Below are 21,424 nucleotides of genomic sequence, written 5' to 3' on the forward strand. Positions count from 1 at the left end.
TTTTTTTCTGATGGCCACTAATTTGTATATCAAACTAGCAAAAGCAGAACTTTGATCCTGCTTAAGAGAGCCTCTCTTTCTACATTTGCATTGGTACACATCTGAAAGATCTGTTCCACGAAGATCAACTAATGATAACAGACAGAAATGCAGCCTTGAAAGCTGTGCAGTGTATCAAAGATAGTGACCAGAACAGTAGAGCTGTAATGGCAATGCCGTGTCACTTCTTTCCTATAAATTCTGAATGTTACTTTTAATTATGAAGATTGAATACACTTCTACACATGCATTACGAAGCAAACCACTGTTGGTTTTTAGCTTCCTAATAGTAAATAAGTAAATGAATGAAGAAGAGTAACAAAACACCGGAGTGTAAGGGAGGTGCAGGACATGCATGTGTGGCTTCCTTTGAAACAGAAGCATAGGGATAGCCTTGACGTACAGGGCCCATGATCCATCTTGTCCAACATCCTCCTAGAGTGAGGATACCGTTTTCTTCAGAGAGGGATAATGAAGAACTTCAGAACAGACAGGTACCAAATCAGTTCTTCACGAAGAGTGGTCCTTCCAAGCTGCTCACAAAGGGAGGGTTGCTCATGGTCTTTTAAAAACACGTAAAGCTAAGACAAGGTGGCAGTGAGATGGTTGCTACTATCAAATAATTCTCAGTAAACCACATCCATTTTTCAGGCATGTACACTAGAATGTGAAGGAAAGCTACCTTCTGCCAAAGCCTGGGAGACCTGCAAGGAGCTCCTGCAACTGGCAAAGCTGGATCTTTCTGAAGATGCCAACATTGCTCCAGGAGACAAGAAGGAGCTGGATGAGAACCTTTTGCTTGCCAAGAAGTATGGAGGCTTCATGAAAAGATACGGAGGGTTCATGAAGAAAATGGATGAGCTGTATCGGGTAGAACCAGAGGATGAAGCTAATGGAGGAGAAATCCTGGCTAAGAGGTATGGAGGGTTTATGAAGAAAGACTCGGATGACGAAGCCCTTGCTAATTCCTCTGATCTGCTGAAGGAGCTTCTAGGAACAGGAGACAACCCTGAAGTGGGGCATTACCGAGAGATAAACGAAAACGACGGTGATGTCAGCAAACGATACGGAGGCTTCATGAGAAGCATAAAGCGCAGCCCTGAATTGGAAGGTGAAGCCAAAGAGCTGCAAAAGAGATATGGTGGCTTTATGAGAAGAGTAGGCAGGCCAGAATGGTGGCTGGATTACCAGAAACGATACGGTGGGTTTCTTAAGCGCTTCGCCGACTCCATCCTCCCTTCAGAAGAAGATGGGGAAACTTATTCCAAAGAGGTCCCAGAGATGGAAAAGAGATACGGTGGATTTATGAGATTTTAATACCTTTCCCTTTATCCTTTTTTGTCCTAAATGAGAAAGACTGCCTTATTGGTCATAACTTATTGTAACGTGTTGCTTGTACTGTACAGTTTTTTACTGTCTTTGGTTAATGATGAAACCTGCAATTTGTTGTTTCAAGTTCTGTGTTCTTTCAAGTCAAATAACTACTTTCTGGTTTAGTCAAGTTTCAGCCTGTATTGTAGTTCCCATGCTAGAACTATTTTGATTAATGTATTACTTTTCTTTAAAGAGGAAGTACATCTACCGTAGAGTTGCTTAACTGTATATACAATAAATTCTTCATCCTAACTGCATAAATTCTCAAATGATATTTATTTTCTCTCATTTAAACAAACATCATTTAAATTTTTCTTTAAACAATTAGAGTAATACCAACCTCTTTTCTGTAATTACAAAATTTGTACTGCACACACAACAGCTGAAACACATTTTTTCTCAGTTTCTTAGAACACTAGCATAATAAATACATTCTAGAGCAAATATAACCCTTTGCTCTAAGTGCTCTTGTTTTAGCCAGTTAACAGAATGAATGTTTAGAGCCTAAATTTATAATTCATAACATTCAGCCAATTCCCATGAAAAAAAATCCTGTGTGTTTGACGTAAAGCACCAAAAACATTTCTCCATTGCACAACACAACGCCACGTTTGATTAATTACACCTTTTATATCAATCCAATATAGTACAGTTTGCCTTAAAGATATTATAAATACTAACTCAAAAAGTGGTAACTCAGTTTGTGCAAAATAAACATGACCCAACAATTCATTAAAAACCCTTTTAAAACCTAATTTTACAGAGCACCTGACATGGTTTTGCGTGGAACGGCTTTGTGTTGGATTTCTCAGCTGGTATAATCACTTTGGCACTACTGAAATAGGGCAAACTGCTGGTCAGTCTTTCCTGTTTCACACAAAGGCAGTATAAGTACATTTGAGAACAAAGAGAAAACTCAACACTAACACTGTAGATCCTTTATGATTTATATAGGTGGCACTTACATCAAAGTCCAGCTCCCATCCCAGTGCTCTTCCGTAATTCCAACTGGTCCCTTAGACTCCCAACCTGTGAGAACTTTTCCCCCACCCACTGCTACTAGTTACTTGTTACTTCCCAGTTAATTACCATGATAAAAATCACTTTGACCACCAGCAGTGACAATAAAGTTTCTACAGTCAAAAACCTCAAAGCTGTTTAGATACCTGATTATTGCTGAAATATTTTTGGGAACTATATGTCTAAAACCATCTGTGGCTCCGCATTCAGTATCTGTATTTCAGTTTTGCATGGTGCTGCCACTTGACATAAAGGGTAAATTAAGGGTCTGACTTAAGCTTCAAGTCAATGGGATCTTCTAGATACTCAGGTCTTTCAAAAATTAGGCTATTTTAAAATATGCACTTACAAGCCTCATCACACACATACAATTAGTTGTGATAACTTTTGGCTTAGACCATGATATAGATGGTCTGTTGAAGAGTTGATAAACAGCAAGGCATTCCTTTTCCTTCAGTAAAAAGCAGGTCACCTGTTTTCCTGCATTACAGAATTGATGGTAACAAATTTAAAAGGCAGAAAATACAAGTGCCTGTAGAAGCTCCATGGCATTTTCAGGATTCAGTTGTTCCCAACCACCTACCACCAGCCACAGAAAGAGGCATCTTCCCTTTTTCTACCCCCCATAGCACCTGCCCACTAGTGGCTGGAGAACATCAGTTGGACTCCTGAAACACATCATCTGCATGGTTTCATCCACAAGGACCTCGGGCTGTGCACGCTGAGACTGCTGTGTAATCCAAACCCATGGATGGGATGCAGGCATCAGCAGCAGGTTTGCTTCGAACATACACTCAGAAAGAAAGAAAATTACAATAGAGTTGCATCCTTTATCTTTCACTTCAACATTTTTTTTTTCTTTTCCCTAACACTTACTTTAATCTAGTCAGAGAGGCCCTTGCCAGTCTTCTAACTAAAACAAGTATTGTTGTACTAGATGGTGCAAAAGGTTTACCAGTTGGTGTCACCCATCCTTCACAGTTAACAGAAAATTGGTGACTTAATAAAATGGCCAAAGCTCTAGAGACCTAATATGTAACTTGCAGAATGTTTTGATCACAGAATCATAGAATGTGTGGGGTTGGAAGGGACCTCTAAAGGTCATCTAGTCCAGCCCCCCCTGCATTGCACAGGGACATTTTTAACTAGATCAGGTTGCTCAGAGCTTCGTCAAGCCTGACTTTCAATGTCTCCAGGGGTGGGGCCTCCACCACCTCTCTGGGTGACCTGTTCCAGTGCTTCACCACCCTCATAGTAAAGAACTTCTTCCTAATATATAATCTACATCTACCCTCCTCTAGTTTATGGCCATTGCCCCTCTTCCTACTGCTACATGCCCTTGCAAACAGTCCCTCCCAGCTTTCCTGCAGGCTCCCTTCATGTACTGGAAGGCCACTATAAGATCTCCCCAGAGCCTTCTCCTCTCCAGGCTGAAAAACCCCAGCTCTCCAGGCTGAACAACCCCAGCTATCTCAGCCTGTCTTCATAGGAGAAGTGCTCCAGCCCTCTGATCATTTTCATGGCACTTCTCTGGACTTGTTCCAACAGGTCTATGTCCCTCCTTGTGTTGAGCATTCCAGAACCGGACACTACTCCAGCTGGGGTCTTCTGAAGGGAGAGTAAAGAGGGAGAATTACCTCCCAGACCTACTGGCTGTGCTTCTTTTGATGCAGCCCAGGATGTGATTTACCCTCTGGGCCACAAGTACACATTATTTGTTCATGTCCAATTTTTCATTGTCAGTATACCCAAGTCTACATTTTCTGTCCCTGGCTTTTGTCACTGCCTTGGCATTTTTACACTGAAATCAATATTCCACAGTATGATCAAATAGAGCATCATTGGTCTGAATACTAAGTATAACAAAACCTGAATAAGAACAATGAATGCTGGAAGAGTCTAGACCAGTCAAAGAGATTAATGCTTGAAGAGACCTTATGCAGATTAGGAAGAAAAGGAAGGAAAAGCTAGTCTCATTGAGGATGAGGCAAGGATGAGTTGGGCTTTTTAATAGGAATTAGAGGAAATAAATACATTTATGGGAAAAAAAAAATATTTCCTGAACAAAATCAGTTCACATACATGAGCAGATCATGAAGGAGAGAGAAGCTGATAAATACAATGATTTTCAAATATCAAGTTGCACGCAGCTGGAGCTCTGCCTGAAAACCTACACTTAAATCTTGGGATAATGAGGAAAGGTCATAAAGCACATTTGGTGTATTCTCTGAGCTGAAATATGCAGAGCACAACTTTGAATTTCCTGGAGTCTTTTTCTGGTAAAGGAATAGGTGGTATGATATACAATAAAAATAAATAACCACAGCATTATTATTGCAATAATTACTTCATAATTGTTTACAACCATATAATAAATTCAAATAATTATAGTATCAATGTTGTTAGCTGTTTCAGATGCTGTTTCCCAAGATAGAATCTTTATAAGAACAGAAACATGTTCTAATTTAATATACTGAAACCAATATTATTAAACTGTGTACAACATAGACTCTAAATATGTACTGGCTAATTTCAATTCTGAAGACAACTTAATTAACAAGTACCAGTTTTCAATGTACAGTGTATAAGGGCCTGTCTGTCATTAAGGATCGATTTGAAGTCCTGCATATAAGGCTAAATTACAGTTCATAGCACAACTCTATGGTTTACGTATACATCTCAGTGCCACATAAAGTTTTCTTTGCAGTCTTCTTCCTCAAGCACTACAGAGCTCAAGCTGGACACAAACAGCAAAATTCCTTCTTATGCCAACAGGAGCATCCCAGAGTTTACAACTTAAAAGGCAAATGGGTGGTTAAGTTCCCTGACCCTAAGTTGCTTTGAGAATTAAGAAATTCCTGGCATGGACTAGCTGGCTCCGAAACCCATTTTATTTACAGTCATGTTCTGGGACAATCACATACCACTCTGTTGGTCTTTTAATACACTGAAGTGACATCTAGAAAGCCACACAGAGAGCCATGAAACCATTTCCCTATCAGTCTTAAAACTTTCACACTTCTCTTCAGTTCCTACCAAGATGGGTCATTCAAGCAACACCAAAGAGATCCCTCTACCTGTCTGAGCTTTGCAGTTTGCTCTCCTTCTCCAAGAGCAGGCACTTTGGCAGTGCACAGACTGGATCTTTTCCATGTCCCTTATATTCGTACCACCCCTTAGAAATCTGTCAGCCTCCACTCACAGCTTTGACTGTAATTTCAAGACCCACAACACTGAGGTTTGCTTTCTGACTCCCACTGTGAAAGACAATTGTATACATCTAATTGGAGAATGACTGAGACCTCCAGTCCTAACTATGGAGGGTAGGTAACTATTTTTAAGTTTTCTGCTTTTAATGTTTTGATCATAATCCTTTACTTCCCACAGTATTAGAAATCATTATAAATATCAACAGGTATACACTGATTAATACATCATACCTGTATTGTAACTGTCTCAGAATATCATGACTATATTGCATTTATAGGCCACTACTCATTAACCTCATGAGGTTCAACAAGGCCAAGTAGAGGGTCCTGCACCTGGGCCAAGGTAACCCAAGATATGAGTGCAGGCTGGGGGAGGTCATGCTTGAGAAAAGGATCTGGGAATTTTCTGTGGAAAAGGACCTGAAGGTACTAGTGGATCAAAAACTGGACAGGAGCCACCAATGTGCAGTTGCAGCCCAGAAGACCAACTCCATCCTGGGCTGTATCAAAAGAAGTGTGGCCAGCAGATGGAGAGAGATGATTCTGCCCCTCTGTTCTGCCCTGGTGAGACCTCACCTAGAATATTGTGTCCAGCTCTGGTGCTTCCAGCACAAGAAAGATGTGGACCTGTTGGAACGTGTCCAGAGAAGGGTCACAAAAATGATCTGAGGGCTGGAGCACCTCTCTTATGAGTACAGGCTGAGGGAGCTGGGGTTGTTCAGTCTGAAAAAGAGAAGGCTCCAGGGGGACCTCAAAATGGCCTTCCAATACCTGAAGGGGGCTTACAGGAAAGCTGGGAGGGTCTTTTTACTGGGGCCTGCAGTGAGAAGACAAGGGGTAATGGTTTTACTCTGAAAGAAGAGAGATTTAGATTGGAGATCAGGCATAAATTCTTCGGTGTAAGGGTGGTAAGACACTGGAACAGGCTGCCCAAGAGATGTTGTGGGGGCTCCATCCCTGGAAGTGTTCAAGGGCTGGTTGGATGGGGCTCTGAGCAGCCTGTTCTAGTGGGAGGTGTCCCTGCCCATGCAGTGGAGTTGGAACTCGATGATCTTGAAGGTCCCTTCCAACTCCAAAGATTCTGTGATTCTGTACTCCACGCACCTGATAAGGGTAGGGAGCTCCATTAACATAGTTGCAAGCAAGGAACAGGGTAGCAAAGCCAGCTGTAAGTCATTAATCCAAGCATTCAATTACTAATCCCATCAGCCTCATTTAAAGCATTTCAACTGACAGTTGCGTATCCAATTAACTGTTGCTGTAGAAAACGAAAATGCTTAGAGGTATTTGACAGACAAATCTCTACTGTCCCAGCAGGGACTTAGACTGAATTTGTTTAATTAGATTGTGACTTTACCTAAATTGAGCATTTACTGTAATCCTTGCAGAAGCCATGGTGTGAAATCTCTCAAGGTTAAACAGTCACCACAAAAGCACATTGCCCTGCTAAATGATTTGTTAAAAGCACTGCACTGCTCCCTCAAGGAGAGGGCTGGCATATCCTTGTACACAGATTGTGAGGACTAAACCTTTCCATAGCTATCCACAGAATCATAGAATGGTTTGGGTTGGAAGGAACCTTAAAGGTCATCGAGTTCCAACCCCCCTGCACGGGCAGGGACACCTCCCACTAGACCAGGCTGCTCAAAGCTCCATCCAACTTGCCCTTGAACACCTCCAGTGATGGGGCTTCCACACGTGACCTTTGTCTCTTGAATTTCTGCCATTACTCCCTTTCTCTCACACAGTCTACTCCAGCCCAACAGTGACTGTTTGCAAAAGGTCCTACTAACCCTGTATTCTCCTACTACATTTAAATGTATGCATAGACTTGCACTCCAAGTGCAGTGAAATGGGTGTGCAGGCCTCTGATCAGAGCTCATCTTGATTTAATCCATACAGAATTACAGAATGCTGAACTAGGAAAACTGTTCCTACACTCCCATGAGAATCTGCATCTTAACTCTTAGACTTAATGTCTCTGGAAAATACTATTCAGGTAATGCTTTTTCTTTCTCTCACGAGGCAAAAACAATGGCAGCAGCAGCAGTACAAATAATAGGTGAATTTATCTCATAAATAAACAAAAAGCTGAGGCAGATAAGCTACACAAGCCTTTCTTAGAATATACACAGCAGCGTTTTTCAATCATGACCTGCAGTATAAATGGGTTTGACAGTGAGACTTCCACATTTCTCAACAATTTAATCTTCATCTCTGCAAATATATAGCTGGCAAGGATGAGAAAAAGGGCTGAAATTTCAACTGCACCACATTTCTCCATCTAGAAATACATTCTGTAGAATAATATCTTTTTTTTTTTTTTTTCATACGGCATAGCTGTCATGCTATGACAGCTAATGACACAGTTAATGTGACAAAGTCATTCTCAGAAAGTGATTAACTCATTCTTTGCCCATCAGCCAGGAAGAAAAGCTGTCAGTTTCCATCTGAACAGAAGCAGTAGAAACTTGTCAAAGCAAAAAATTTCCATAGGAGTCCATGGATGCACTTAAACTTTGCTTACCAAGCTGCATATCAGCAGACATGAGATATGAGAGGTGTTTCACTCCCAGGTATCCATAATATTCATGTTCTCTGTAGAAACTGAGACCAAAATTAGATAAACAGGGTAGATAAAGAGGTTCAGAAGCAAGAGCTTCTCCTTCTGATTTGTTCAGTGATTCCTTAAACTCGAGGAGTTTCACTGGCACTGCATAAAATTAATCTGTTCACAGCATCATGGCAAATACCTTTTAAACATATCAACCTTCACTGCCCTAGCTCCAAGCTCTCAAAAGGCTGAAATCACTGGTGAGGCCTGGCCAAAAAAAAATGGCATTATGCTGACACATCTGCTCCTCCACCTTCTTTGTGTAAATGCAAATACCATGATGGTTCAGTAAGTGCCATTATAACCACATGCAAATAAGCAGCCAATCCTAGTGAAATAGCTCAGTTGCTTCAGGCTAAGAAGTGTTAAAGAAATAAGAGTATCTAGTTCCATAGCCATAAATAGCATCAGTCTTCTCAATTAATTGGGAGACAAGAAATACTGTTTGATAGAAAAAACTGGTCAGACTATATATGAAAAGATTTATGTCTAACTAACTTAGAGAAGACATAATTCTCCTCCCAGCTTCTCCTCCTGGAGAATATGGACATAGCACCGTGGGAAGATAAGATGGTTTTCTTTTTGACCTGCCCATTTACAAGATAAAACTTTATCATCTTGTCCTCTGCTCATTTGCCGAAACCTGTCTCAAAGACGGCTGGCTTTTTCCTTGCAAAGAGGAGAGCCAGCAGTAGATTTTTTTCCAAAGGACACAGACTTCTAATGGTTCTGCATCTTAAATCCTTAACTGTCTTTAGGCACAGTAGCGCCAGGCTCTGTGCTTTGTGCCCTCTTCTTCAGGAGCAGTGCCATCAGGTGTGTGTTTTCTTTGGAGTGAAGCAGAAGACAAGGACCAGTGCCCTGGGTAACTTGCACCAGCTTTGATTCTGCTATCATAGATACCACATCTGGACACCACCAGGTCACAAGAGGTACGAACCTGATTCTGGCTGGGCATATATTCCAAGCACCTTCTCAGTCATGGTGTGGTGCTGCCTTTTGACCAACACTGTGATTACCAATGGGCAGAACATTAAACACCTGCAGAGTTAGATGCAGCTGCAGATGAGCAACAGCTCTGAAGATGTCTGGGGCATGCACAGGCCTGCTGAGGGGTCTCTACACAGCTGTAGAGGTCTGAGCTGCAATGCTTCTGTAGGTTCACTGTTGGAGGGCTTGAATTCAATAACGGATGATTTTCTTGACAGTATTTAAAGTCTTAAATGCCTATGAGAAATAAAAAACCTCCCATACCTGCAGTAGCATGTAGTTACTCTATCTCCTGGACCGTGCCCCAGCAGTATTGCAACAGCCATCTGATACAACATAGTTTTCATTTCAACACTTGGGTTGGAAAGTAAATTAATTTGGCTGTGTGATGAAGTATACTGAACCAATTAGAAGAAAAGAAAAAAAATAGGAAAGGAGATCCTGTCTGCTCCTTATTTTTTTTACCACATGATCTACACGACTACTTTAATCGTTAGCACTGATACTATATCAAACTACTGAATGTCTGAAATAAATTTCTTCCACAAATTCAGAAGTTATCTGAATCACTCTTAGAGTCTGCAGTAATGAGTTTTGTCAGAAAGTAATTTATCTGTATTTGTCAAAGTATTTGTTTGGCACATCTCTTTGCATTATGTGGATGTTTTAAAAAGACAAACACAGGTCATTGAGAAACCTGGTAATAAAATTACTCATCCAGCACTTTACTGAAGTTAATAAACTTTATTTCTTCTTTTTGGCAGTAGAGTTTTAAGTTTAACATACTGATAATACCTTAATGTCTTATTAATATATTGATACATACTTCGTAATGGTTTATAAAATGCTGTGGAATATATTAATTGCTAGTAATGTGTGATATTTGAAAGGTCCTGCTGGCTTGAGAACAGGAGCTAATTCTCTAACTCTAATCTTTACTACCAGTCCAGAGGCTGATGTGTTACACTTGCATTTATTATGCATGATCTAATGCTGTTTTGACAATACTTTGCATCACAACAAACATATACGTACTGAAATATTATGTCATCTTTATTACCTTGGCAACTTCAAGTGTGCCAGGGGATTTATACCATGAAAAGAAGCTCAGCCAAATCCTCCCTACGTGGGTAGATTTTAGCATGTGTGTTTGACAAATTCTTATGCAGTCAAAAAAGCAGGATAGTGATTTATTGTAATAGATGCATTTGATAGGCTTAATTTGATATACTTCCTGTAACTTCTGGTGTATGTGTGTATATATATATATATATATATATACACACACACACCAGGATATATCTATTCTCATATATATACCAAGTATACGAGAGCTGCATAAAGTACTGGTGTATTGTCAGTTTTAGGTATTCTCAGCTGTGTGGTGATTTCTGTTCTTGATCTTGTTAGTGGGGTACCTTTAACTTTTAAATTGATCTATTTGTGCATTTTCATTGTTTCATATATTTAATAGTTTTGTTCTAATTAAAATTAATAACAGGCATCTGAAGGTTTGTTATTTGAAGATCAATAGTAAAAATGCTTCTCACAGAACTGTGTGCATGTCTTCTCTGGCTGTAGAAATTATTTGGGTTTTAATGCAATCAAACATTGCAGACAATTTCATGACTGTTGTGTTGATATCAGTAATGAAATTAAGCTTTTGGTACAAGCCATTTGAAGTTCAGTGCAGAGAAACATAAGTTTGGAGCTAGAGACTAGTTACTATGCATATAGCAGCCAGAAGAAAAAGTTCCTGTTTGACAACAAAACTCAACATTTTGAAACACTGGGACAAAATTGGGACAAGAAGCCACACTTACACATGATTTCCAAATGCTAAACAAATCTCTAAAAGAGCTATCAAATCCAGCTGGTGAGCAGAATGCAACCTATTCTAAATATACCCTGCATCCCCAAAGTATCTTGTCACTTACCACATCCACCCTCTATCAAATGCTAGAAACTAGCTGTAACCCTCCACTCCCACAGCAAAGTTTCTAATTTAGGTATCTAAATTATTAATTATCATTGTCATCATGACTACTTATGGAAGGATAGCCAGCTGCTGCTGACATCAGTTCTGTAAGAATCACAGAATCAAGAGAAGAGAAGTCATGTGTTTGCAAACTTGTATGGGCACATGCCTTGGAAACAGGCTTCTCCTGTTATCTTTACAGCTTGCAAAGTTCTGGTTGCAGCATCATTCCTTCCTGATGTGGTTTACCTTGAAGTGTTGCCCATCTCCCCCGGTTTGTTTCAGAACCAAGAAGTCATCACTGAATCATTTAATCTGATCCTTCCTGCAGTCTCCCACTTTTGCCACATAATTACTGATCACAGTGCAGGACACTTGGAGTTACCTAGCCCACCTATTTTGCATTGTTTGGAACTGCAGTTCACTGCGACTTTGTGATCTGCCTTCAGCCTCCTTGGGTGTCTTTCAGCTTCACTATTTGATGACATCAAAACAGAATATGCAACAGCTAATTGCTCATGGAAGTACCTAACTTTCACACATTATAAGCACTAACAGTGTAAAATTTGCCATCATGTTTCTTGGTGTAAATTAATCAAATTACATGAACTACCATTTTACTTTGGCAAAAAATGAAAAATGCCCCATGAATCACCAGGAAAAAACAAACAAACAAACAACAAAAAAAACCAACACAACCATAATCAAGAGATTAAGGGGACACTGTATCCTCCCCCCACCAGACAGATGGCAGTAGCTTAAAGGAAAGGAGTGAATGGAGGCAAGTCCACGGTCAGAGCTGCCGTCAAACCTCTCCCTTTCCCCCCTCTCGTTCCCAGGTGCCTCGGTACATCAGGTATGAGGCTTTTATGTGGAAGGCATATCAATGGATAATGGGGATGATGGTTTATCCACACCAGAGGTGTCACCAAGGTCAGAAAGGCCTAGCCCCTGTATCACAAAAACCTCCACCAGGAAGAAAGAAGGGTTATAGTTGTAGGCAACTCCATTCTGCGAGAAAACAGAGGGTGCAATATTCGTGATAGGATCTCCACTTAGGGAAGTCTGTTGCCTCCTTGCAGCTCAGGTTAAAGACATCACTATGAAACTTCCTAGTCTGGTGCAGCTCTTGAACAATAACCCATTACTGATCTTCCATGTGTGCAACAAGGAAGCCACAGTGCATCGTGAAAGTGCAATCAAAAGAGACTTCAGGAGCTTGGGATGGTTGGTGAGGAAAGCTGGGGCACAGATCATTTCTTCTGCTCTCCTTCCAGTTGCAGGCAGCAACACTGGAAGAAACAAACACATCTAGTCTATTAATACATAGCTCCATGGATGGTGTCACTGCCACAGTTTTGGTTTTTTTGATAATGTGATGGCCTACATTGCACCAGGCTAGCTGGATAGGATGGGGTTCATCTTTCTCAGAGGGGGAACAGGGTCCTTGGTCAGCAGTTTGCAGGGCTCATTGACAGAGTTCTTAACTGGATTTCAAGGGGGAGAGGGATAATACCAGGCTTCCCTGTGACAAGCTGTAGGATGACATGCCAAGGTTAGAGGGGTGGGGTGCTAGCAAGGGCCCTCAGCCTGTTAATCAGAGGTGTGATGGACACACTACAGTATATTTTCAGTCTTATAGAGATAAGCCAGGAGCTCCTGAAGTCATAGGGGCCAACAGGGAAGCCCGGGTGAAATACCTCAAAGGAAGCCTAGCCAGCAAGTCAGTTTCTGCTACAGGCCACCTGACCAGGAAGACTGAGCAAATGGGGTCCTTTATGGACAGACAGGAACAGCCTCACATTCACAAGCCCAAGTCCTCATGGGAGACTTCAACTACCCTGATGTCTGTTGGAGGGACAACACAGCAAGGCTGAGCAATCTAGGAGATTCCTGAAATGCATTGATAATAACTTGTTTCAACAAGTGATAGAAAAGCTAATGAGGACACATGCTATGCTGGACCTTGTTCTCACCAACAAGGAGGGCCTGGTGGAGAATGTGAAGGTCAAGGGCAACCTTGGCTGCAGTGGCCAGAGGGTGGACTTCAGGATCCTTAGGGCAGTGAGGAGGGTGTACAGCAAGCTTACTACCCTGGACTTCAGGAGAGCAGTCTTTGGCCTCTTCAGGGACCTGCTTGGTAGAGTATCATGGGGATAAAGCTCTGGAGGGAAGAGAAGCACAAGAAAGCTGGTTAATATTCAAGGATCACCTCCTTCAAGCTCAGGAGTGATGCGTCCCAAGAAAGAGGAAGTCAGGAAAAACACCAGGAAGCCTGTATGGATGAACAAGGAGCTCCTGGACAAATTCAGGCATAAAAGAGAAGTGTTTGTGCCTGAAAAATCATATTCAACTTCACCCTGAAGATGCTACAGTTCCTGAAATTATTATTTATTTATTTTTTTATCATTAATCTTACTCATATTTCCTCCATGAAAAAAAAAAAAAAAATGCTGGGGAAACAGTACTTGTTACTGGCTCCACAAATGGGATTGGAAGGCAGGTTGCCTTCAAGTTTGCTCCTTGGTTCTTTGGGACTCTGATGATGAAAATAATGAAGAAACAATCAGATTAAGAAAAAAAAAAAATGGAGCTAAACGAGTGTTTGCCCACCACTGCGACTGCAGCAACAGGGAGAAGGTCTATGAACAGGCAGAGAAGGTAAGATACAGTGGCTTCTTGCTTTTGATTTTTTTCTTTTTTTAATAGTATATACTGTAAAAATGTTTTTCAGAAACTGTACTGTTTGCTAAAGGGAAGTAATCATGTAGGGCAGTGATTGTCTTTTTTCGACAAGTAGCTTCTGGGTGCAATTTAAACATAAGTTCTTGATAAAGTAACTGAGTTTCAGCTGTTCTGTTGTTCTGTTGAGGTGTATCCATTTCCAGTCCTTGTTGTGAGATGGTAACTTCTTTTAGATTAAGAGTATGGTAAAACAAACAGCAGAGGTTTGGCCCATGTATTAGCTTGTTTAGGCTTTAAATTTAATGTAAAGAAAAAAAAAACAGTGAAAGGAGGGATTCCTTTTCTTTGTCCATTTATTTAGAAGGCTAGTTCTGTAAGGGTGATGTGGGATGTAATGGTTTCAGAAGTACAATCAGGTCAGGACATGGCTGGTCTCTAGACAAACAGATAATTCAGCTTCATTTTATTTTTTGGTCAATCTAACGGGAAACTAAGGAAGAGAAGGACTCCATTTTAAGTTAGACTCTTCTGCTGTGCTGCCCTATGCTATGTAATTATTTTTTTCTATTATTAGAGTCCAGAAATTGTGCATTAAATTAACATTATTAATTTTTAGTTGTTGTTTAACTACATACTGCCTGAAAATGTTTACCAGTGTAACCTCACTTAAAATCCATTTACATATTCTGCCATTTCATCCAAGGACAATTTTTTTTTTTGTTGTTAAATTCTCAGTACATGTACTTCTATACATGACTCTAAAGTCACATCTTTGACATTCTGTGTCCAAAGGCACACATCAGAGAAATGAGCTAAATATTTCATGACACATGGGATGTTGATAGATTGTTTTGGAATAGCCTTGAAATGTGACATTAATTTTCCATGAGCTTTCAGGGGGGCTCTTTGTTTTGTGCTGGTTGTTTTTAATTTCAACCAAAACAGATTACTTATTTCCAAACACAGCTATAGAAGTTTGAAAAGCATGTTTTTCTTCAAGATGAAAAGTGCTTCTCAAGTAAGTTAGATTCGGGGTCTGTAAGTATCTAGAACTACAATTCTCGTGCTCAGAGTCACAAGGTATTTTTTTGCCTGCACTTGTTAGCAGCATTTGAGGCACTGCCAACTAACGGTGCACAGAAAAAAAATCCTTTTGGAGCCACTGATTGTAGGTGTTGAGAACCACAAGTGGTGTCACAGTATTATCTGGGCAGTGCTGGCAAGGATCTATCATACTGGAATGGTATGTCTGCAGAGATGAGCAAGTCATTGAGTGTTCTGTGTTGACCCAACACGCAGTGTTCAAGGAAGATTATTTTTGTCAATTACTTGAGCAGCTGAAATGTTGTTATACTCACTGTGTAAGACATTGAGTGCAACTCCTGAAACGTTGGAATAAGAATCCCAGTAATTTCAGCAGTTTTTTTACCTGTTACCACTTCCCAACGATCAGTCGAGCAACTTGCAGTCAATACTTCAAATGTAACAGTAGTTGTTTATTTGCAATGATACCATAAATCAAATGGCAATTCTTCTAGAATCCTCTTTTAGCAAGAAAAAAAAACTCACTTCAGAACTTACCAAGATAAAATGTCTTTAAAAATAACATTTTAATTTGGCATTAAATCTCTATTCCCATAAATGCTATCTGCTTCTTGCAAAGAGCCGTTTCAAACTTAGGGATTGCTATTGAGATGTTAAATTATTGTTAACAATACCAACATATTTTTTAGGTGTTTATGTGAGTTGAACAGTAGAGCCTGACTTTTTTTTTTAGATCAAGAGTTTTTCAGCTGGAAGTATCCTCGTTTCTTGGAAATAATCTGCAACCTTTTGATTGGCAATAGGAAAATCTTGACCTTGGGCACAGAAAATAAAGAAATTCCAGAAAAGTTAAATTAATTTCTTTTATTTGGTGTATTCACTGCAGAAAAATGTAGGTATGTTTCCCATAATGGAAGCTTTCTTTCCAGGAAGCAAATCAGATCATCCAAGTCGCTAAATAAGAGGGTTTAGAATAAATTGATGACGTGAATATCAACTAGCTTTCAGGATCAGGCAGTGTTCTCCTGGGAATTCCAAGGAAGTCATATATTGAATCTCATGTGCTAGAAATTTTTGGGGGGAGGGGCATGGGTGTGTGTTTTGCTACAATCAAGTGTCCAAGGAACAAAGAGTAGCAAATATGCCAGTTTTAAAGAGCACATGAGAGAACATTGAGAAATTTCAAACCTGTCATACAGAAAATTGATGGAAATTATAGTAAAGAATTAGTATGCACCTTCAGAAATACTTAATGGAGCATAATCAGCTTGATTTTTTGTAGATGTAAATCAGGCTTCCCACTTTTTGGGGGGTAGTGAGTAAAAAGCTCAGACGAAGCCAGATGAAGAAAAACGCTGGTGTGTTGTCAGGTGATGAAAAAGAGGATCATCATATGGATCGACGCAGTGGTTAAAAGGTACCAGTGGGGAGAAAGTGCAGGTACATCCCACAGAGGAAGAGTTGGGTAATCCTACCATACTCAGCAGTGTCTGGATTTGCATTCATTTGTGCGAGTGGAAAGGTGCTGGGATGTGAGCCCTGCTTGTCTATGATAAGGAGTATCAAACAAGCCTTCACTGAACACTAAAGTTCCCTGAGGGAGCCAAAGGAAGGTCAAATGTTGGGGCATCAGATCCAACTATCTATTTTCAAATTGCCAGACAGCAGCAAATTGTTATGCTTTTGTAATTATTCTATAGGTTTTGGGACATCAGAAATTCCTCTAGCACAGAAATCTCTGCAGTGAGCCTGATTCTTAACATTATAAGTAAATCTTAGCCATCTGCTGTGACACAAATGCAAATCATGGAATAAAATCTTCTTATAACAAACTAAAATGGAGTTTTATTATGATTTTGGTCCTCTCTCCAAGAGATGTTAATATCTATTTCATGGTACATGCTTCTGTACTCAAAGGATTGGTATCCCCCAGGAATCTGCATTGAATTCTTTCCTGTTCAGTAGAAATAATCTGGAAAAAGGGTTGAACAGCCTTGGCTGAGGAATGTGGACTCTCACAATGCCAGTAAGAGGTGGCAATAAATGTTCAGGGTGCAATTAAAGCATGCTTACAGTGCACACTAAACTTTGTAACTCATTACCTGAGAGTCCTGTGGAAACCAAAAGTATTTTGGAATTCAGGAAGCAATTAGAGAAATTCTTGGGGGGAAAAAATTATCATGAGGATATAATAAATACAAATATATAGATATCTTATCACTCCCTGGAAGATCCTAAGCCACAGAGCGTGAAAAGCTGAGGAGTACACTGGAGGAGATCTTTGTGTCCTGGTCCTATTTTACCTCTTTCCACCATGAGAGAGTGGCTGTGGGGCTAGATGGACCTTTGATCTGATGCAGTTCAACAGTTCATATGTACTTACATTTCCCATCGAGATAGAAATAACTGCAAATATCACTAAACCTGTTCATTAATGAAACATTAGAGATAAGGATACCTTGTAAAGCCTTCTGATTGTCCCTTTTTTATTCAGGTTAGAAAAGAAGAAGTCAGAGATGTTACTATTCTAATCAATAATGCTGGCATAGGGGTTGGGGAAAAGTTCTTGGACACTCCAGATGCAAATTTTGAAGGAACTTTAAGAGTCAGCTTCTCCTCTCAAGTCTAGGTAATGTATTTTTTTTCTCTCCTGGGTGACTGAGACGTACAGAGAAATATCTTACTGTGAAAACCACCATGATGGCACTTACCTGGGGAACCCAAATTTGAGTAGGGATGGGAAGAGCCTTGAATGGGGGAAGATTTTTAATTTTTTTAATCATCCTATAATTGGAGACATACCAAATTGACAATCTTCCCATCATGTTTCAGAAATGTTAACACAAACCTGCCTGGGCACTCTGCTAAATCCAAAGCTTGTGCAGCCAGATCATGCAACACGCTCTTTCTGTCACAGCTGTGGCTGGAGCTCGTGCTGATATGATGGCACGTGACATTTCCACTCCTGATGTTTGCTGCCATCAGGGGCAGCAAACTAACAGACTTGCAGCATTCAATGAGGCACAACCATGTTGCACATGTCAGTGTCAGTCTTCAGGCTGTGCTTTCATTCCTAGTCACCACCTGCTTAAAATACATAGAAAACTAATCTAGATATTATGCATTATCTTTGCTTTGTTTTCATACCTCTGAAGGAATTTGCTGGTATTTGACATCTCAATTGACCTTCAGGAGGTTTTGTTGTGAGGAAGTGTTACTCTTGCTCATTCTTATGTTTGTTGTTCATACACCTACCTGAGTGAGCAGCCCCCATCAGGGAAAAAAGGGAGCATTATTGCAAATCCCTCTCTAAACAGCATTTCTGACCAGATCATCATTGCAGATAGAAATCCTTTAATCATTTCCCAGTTCACAGAGCATCATTCTTCCAAATACTTGAGGCAGAAGGAACTGTTCTTCCGAGTAGGTCTGAAGAGACATAAGGGAGGAGGACAGTATCCATGAGGCCTCAACCAAAAAAACATGCATAGACACACACTTCTGAAGTGGAATACACATGGCAGCACATCTCCACTATTGAAAACATTTTATTGCTGCTCTTGTCTTTTCCACTTCTTTTCCCCCTCATAAAACACGAGCAGCATCCTTATATACTTAATACCACCCACAGTGCTGGTGTGGGGGGTCCCGAGTTGCCAGGCAATTCCTTTTGTAGCAAATTAAGGCCCTCAGACAGCTGAGCTCCCCTTGATGTGTTGGCTTCTAGCTCCCTCTTGTGTACCAAATCTTTGGTAATAGTCAGAGGACTTAAACCGTGAGGAACAGGGGGCAGTGAAAATAAACACTGTGCTGCTTGTAGTAAGATGCTTTTAGTGCTGACAGATCTTCAGAGAGGGGGCAGTCATTCCAGGAAATGCTGTCTGTCGTTTATACATTCTTGCAGAGACAGAGGTCACTTGGGTGTTTTGTATATTGAAGGCCTAGAAAGCAAATTGGGTTGTGAAAGCTAATTTGAAATGCAATATTTTTGGCATGTCTAGTTATAAAGGGGTTTTTTATGTCTCTCAGACTCGCAAGGCCTTTCTTCCAGCCATGATGACCAGTAACCATGGACACCTCGTTAGCACAGCCAGTGCAGCAGGATTGTGGGGAACCTACAGGTTGTCAGGTTAGTATTGTCAAGTACCATTACAAATTAGCTCCACATACTAATAACTTTTCCTGGCACTCTCATAAATGCTTGGCTTAAGCAGTTTATACTGACATATTGAACCCTGAGGAAGAGCCTGCAGATACAAAAGGTGGTGGTGTATTGAAGAAGATGATGGTGATGTGTTGCCTGAGTGGCACAGGGAGCCTGCTGCAGATTTTACTGTCTGACTCCAGCCTGTCTCATCTCCACGGAAGGACAATACAGTTCATACATGTGCAGAAGGAGGGAGCCCTGTGCACAGGTTTTCTGCAGATGAACGTTCAGAGTCCTGAGACATAGATGGGTTATAGTTAGAACTAAACCTTTAGTTGGAAAATGGTTTTCAGGTCCAAAAGGCATTTTGGCAGAATTTTCATTAAAATTAATTTGAATGAACTGTGTTTTAAGCTCCATATTCTCAGCTGTTTCCCTCAGGAGAGCTGTCTGCTGCAGTCCTGACTGTTTCATTAGCCTGAGTCTGCTGCCCAGTCTCCCCTCAAGCCTCTCTGACATTCTGATCATATTCTGATTGTATCTCTGACTCCTTATGAGAAAGTGAACTTTAGTGTAATAAGTATCTCTTGTTTCTTCCACTGATTGATGGCCTTACTGTAGTGGTTTTTTGCCACCTGTTACTGTTGGATCAGATTTGGTAACGATAATAGGTCACATCCAGTTTTCATCATTTAACTGTAAGGCTTTTGAGAGTGGACCTGCCCATCCATGCATTATAACTTTTTACACCTTAGCTATGCATTTTTAGCTTGTATGGTTCCATCACCCACTATGGGTGAATCCCTGAAGAATAATAAACTGTCTCTGCTGCCAGTTTTTGAAGTTACTCTTTTAGCAATTGGATTTTGTTACATCTAACAAATATTTTCACACTTTTGAAAAAGCCTGAGGAAACCACATGTAAATTCCTGTATTAAAATAAGATTATTATAGTTGCAAAACTGTAGAATAATTTTGGTTGGAAGGAATCTCTGGAGTTATTTGGTCCATACCTCCAAATAAGCTTGCCCACCTTAGATGAGGTTGCACCAGGCCTTGCGAGGCCAAATTTTTATTATGTCCAAGAGTGAAGTTCCATATATTCATCAAACAATAAAAAGCAGACAAGATTATTCTTGGGCAAACAAAATGGTATTTTAGATGCAAGGCAACATTTCTAAGTTGTGTATTTCAATATTATCAGTGTAAGTGGTTCTTCTCAAAATGGAACCTGTGGTATTAAAGTGTGAAGACACTCTCAGCAGAAAGAATGTCTGGCTTTTATGTGAGTATCTGGAAACATACATAAAATGTTGAATAAGCTCATCTTCTTTTATCTCCCTATAGTGCACTGCAAAAAGTCCTCTGGAAAGGATTAATCTTATCCTTACACAAATGTACAGCATGGGAAGAAATTAATCCTTTCCAGAGGAAATCAAGGAATGGTTAAGGGATGCATGTATTTAAGACAACCTTATTTGTCAGTAGAATGGGCACTGCTGAGGTCCTCTGCCCCACGTACATTTGGTGGAGTGATCACAGTTATGGTTCTCAGGATACCTGTGACCATTATTAATTGTATTAGCAGGTACTGTGCTTCTCTGAGTGGTAACACCTGTGGTGGTAGTATCTGGTGAGTTCCTGTATTGCTGTAGTCCTGGTAGAGGCTGCTGGCTCCACACCAGCCATTGCAATAGTGCAATAGCAGTGGCCTTGGTTTTTCAGTGCTCTGCTCCCACTTGCACCATTCATCATTATGTGGCTGCATATATAAAGCAGAGCACAGCCTTCCTCCTGGCTGGAAGCAGGACTGGTCCTGCTCTATTTAGCTATAACTTCACAATCTACAGTAGAAAAGGAGGTGTGCATTCTTATGCACAGAAGGGCATATACTGTGGATTAGCTGTGGGCATTAGGTCCATTAGAGTCTGAGCAGGGCTTGCACAAAAAGGTACTCATTAGTCATTAAAAAGCACAATATCACCAAAGTGTTTTCAATTAATTTTAATGATAGAACGAACAAAGAAGACTGGAGTCTCGTTTTCAAGACTATTTGAGGGGACAGGGAAAAATTCCTAAATTACTTAATTAAATTATTTCTGTGTTAGAATGCATCTCAAAAGTAAAGTTTTATAATTTCATAATGCTTTGTTTCTTGTTTTCACCAGAAACGTTCTGCTTCCTGTTTATGTAGCCAGCAAGATTGTGGATGCAATTTGAAAGGAAAAATTTTATCTGCTTATGCCTCTGACTATATACTATCTTGTTTTCAAAAAGTAAGAATGTGACTCCTCTTCTAGCATTGCCTACTTTGCCATACGTCT

The 21,424-nt window shown here is 40.3% G+C and overlaps 1 protein-coding gene and 1 pseudogene across 1 annotated transcript; both read left to right on the forward strand.

The window, feature by feature from the left end:
* The first annotated feature begins 449 nt into the window (after positions 1 to 449).
* On the forward strand, positions 450 to 1,670 carry LOC104398876 (proenkephalin-A-like). Its single transcript, XM_010009031.1, has 2 exons — positions 450 to 533; positions 691 to 1,670. The coding sequence occupies exons 1-2, from the start codon at positions 450 to 452 to the stop codon at positions 1,354 to 1,356; spliced, it is 750 nt and encodes a 249-aa protein (XP_010007333.1). The 3' UTR covers positions 1,357 to 1,670.
* Positions 1,671 to 13,572: 11,902 nt separating this feature from the next.
* The window catches only part of LOC104398877, an 8,583-nt pseudogene continuing 731 nt past the window's right edge, over positions 13,573 to 21,424 (forward strand).

This window comes from Chaetura pelagica, unplaced genomic scaffold (assembly GCF_000747805.2).
Source record: "Chaetura pelagica isolate M959 unplaced genomic scaffold, ChaPel_1.0 scaffold582, whole genome shotgun sequence".
Taxonomy (NCBI): domain Eukaryota; kingdom Metazoa; phylum Chordata; class Aves; order Apodiformes; family Apodidae; genus Chaetura; species Chaetura pelagica.